The sequence below is a fragment of the Ctenocephalides felis genome, unplaced genomic scaffold (assembly GCF_003426905.1).
Source record: "Ctenocephalides felis isolate EL2017-DRISC unplaced genomic scaffold, ASM342690v1 CF-g0.4_SCAFFOLD_01492, whole genome shotgun sequence".
NCBI lineage: Eukaryota > Metazoa > Arthropoda > Insecta > Siphonaptera > Pulicidae > Ctenocephalides > Ctenocephalides felis.
This window is the reverse complement of record NW_020537646.1, coordinates 9,159,430-9,161,518: the sequence shown is the minus strand read 5'-3', so window position 1 is coordinate 9,161,518 and position 2,089 is coordinate 9,159,430. Positions and strand designations below refer to the sequence as shown.

The window sequence follows — 2,089 nt, the reverse complement described above, 5'->3', positions numbered from 1 at the left end:
TCAGTGATTCATTTACCTACATCAATTACTCTACTTAATAAAGTTTTGTTTACATATTTATACTTATTTTTATTAGCAATCAGAACTTAACCACTGATGCTGACTTCAAACCAAGAGGCTTTATATGACATCCAATCGATTGTTCCATCTCCTATTGCTGATTTTTTATTAAAATTTTTGTAATACACATGAATTGCTTGGTAAAAGACTATTTCTGCTTGGAAATATACTGCTATCTATATTTTCAAATAAAAACCGATGTCACTGTTGTTTGACATCAAGCCCAAATCTGTTCGGGATGGGCATCGAATCTGGAACCTTTGATTCGAACTGCATTCTTTTAATCATGAATTGTTATAATTGAACTATTCTTTGCCGGCCTTTTATATTTAAGGATGTTCATTTATATTAGTCGTCATAACAAATATTTAAAATCGTCATAACAAACATACGTATTTGTTATGTGTCACTTGTTACTTGTAAACTTCTAAAATCATCTAAAAACAAACTTAGCGCAAAACTATAAAAGTTAATAGTGAGGTAATGGATTTTTGCAAAAATGTCTTTGTTATTTACTGTGAAAAATGTAATATTTCTTACTCATATATGACCTTTATTATATTTTTCAGATTGCCCTCACTATTTACCAATCATTTATCTATTATTCAGGTGGGTGCTGCGGCTCGACAAAGAAGCGTACAATCGTCGGCGGCTGGGCATGGGCCTGGTGCCTGGTGACGGACGTGCAGAGGCTGTCGCTTGAAGTGATGACACTGAATCCGATGTGCGAAAGCGTCGAGACCGCTCAGGGGGTTCCTTTGACCGTCACAGGTGTAGCACAGTGCAAGATAATGAAGGTAATGTAATGGATAGATAATTATTAATGGAGCTAAAAGAAATAGTTTTTATTAGTGTTTTTATTTAAATATTATTTAATTTTAATATATTTATATTAGTATTTGATCTGCTATTTAATAGCTACTGATTTTTTCTGGTCGCGATCTACACCCTTTTTATTTGCATACTTACTATAAGGGTTGATTTACAAGAAATTGGATATTAATAACTTACTTGAATGTAGCGACATCCGCTTGACGACCTGTGTGTACGATGGCGTATACATGGCATTAGGGAATGCAATACCGATGAAAAATTCCAATACCGGTATTTCGGTAATTTTTTATTTTAAAACCGGAATACCAGTAAAATACTGGTATTTTTATTATATCAAACAAATGTAAACAACATTGAAAGTTACTAGTACAATTTGTACTATATATTTGTACTGTACAAATATAAAAAAAAATTATATATACGACTACAACTATATTAATATAACAAAAATTAATATAATTTAACAAAATTATATCCAATTTAATTAACTCATCATCATTACCGTGTATATTGAGTACTTTTTACCAAAATTAAACATATGAGTAGGAAAAACCAAAAACTCATAAAAAATAATACGACATTATTATAATAAACTGTATTATCTGTGTCCGATGTGTTAAATTAGCTTAATTTCCAATATTTTAAAGACTTTAAAAAAGTATTTTTTCTACTTATTTAAGATCCGATACTTTATGAAGATAAATAATAACATACTATAATAATATAGAGTATTTTTATTTCAAACAATATAATGGTCCAACTGCGATACGTTTTAAGTAAAATAATATTTTATAACAGTAATAAAAAGCAAAAATATTTAGTAATTATCATGGTTAATATGTATAAAGCCAAAAAACTAAAGATTACGCGGTGGCAATCTGTAATATTTTAGCGCTGATGACACCCTAAAAAACCATTACATTTTTACATAAGATGAAATAAACTTCATTATCTATCAGTCCGATTCTATTTATTGTAACACGATTTGAGGCCCTTTGGAAAGCAATAAATATTCAGTTTAATGACGAGTTGAGATAATATATTGACAATTGTATATCCTATAGAATGGCTTAAATATATAGCTGTGTATGCAATTATGGAATTTAAATATAAATTTGTTCCGAGAAATTTAAATTTCAGTGTAATATGTATCAAAAAGCGCTTGTGTAAAAATACCGAAAATACCGGTATTAAT

General features: G+C 29.2%; 1 protein-coding gene across 1 annotated transcript in view; it reads left to right on the top strand.

Moving 5' to 3' along the window:
• The first annotated feature begins 671 nt into the window (after window positions 1-671).
• The window catches only part of LOC113369921 (flotillin-2-like), a 5,628-nt gene continuing 4,210 nt past the window's right edge, over window positions 672-2,089 (top strand). The window contains exon 1 of the mRNA XM_026610541.1: window positions 672-857. Within this exon, the coding sequence (XP_026466326.1) occupies window positions 768-857 (90 nt within the window). The 5' untranslated portion in view covers window positions 672-767. The remainder of the gene's footprint in view (window positions 858-2,089) is intronic.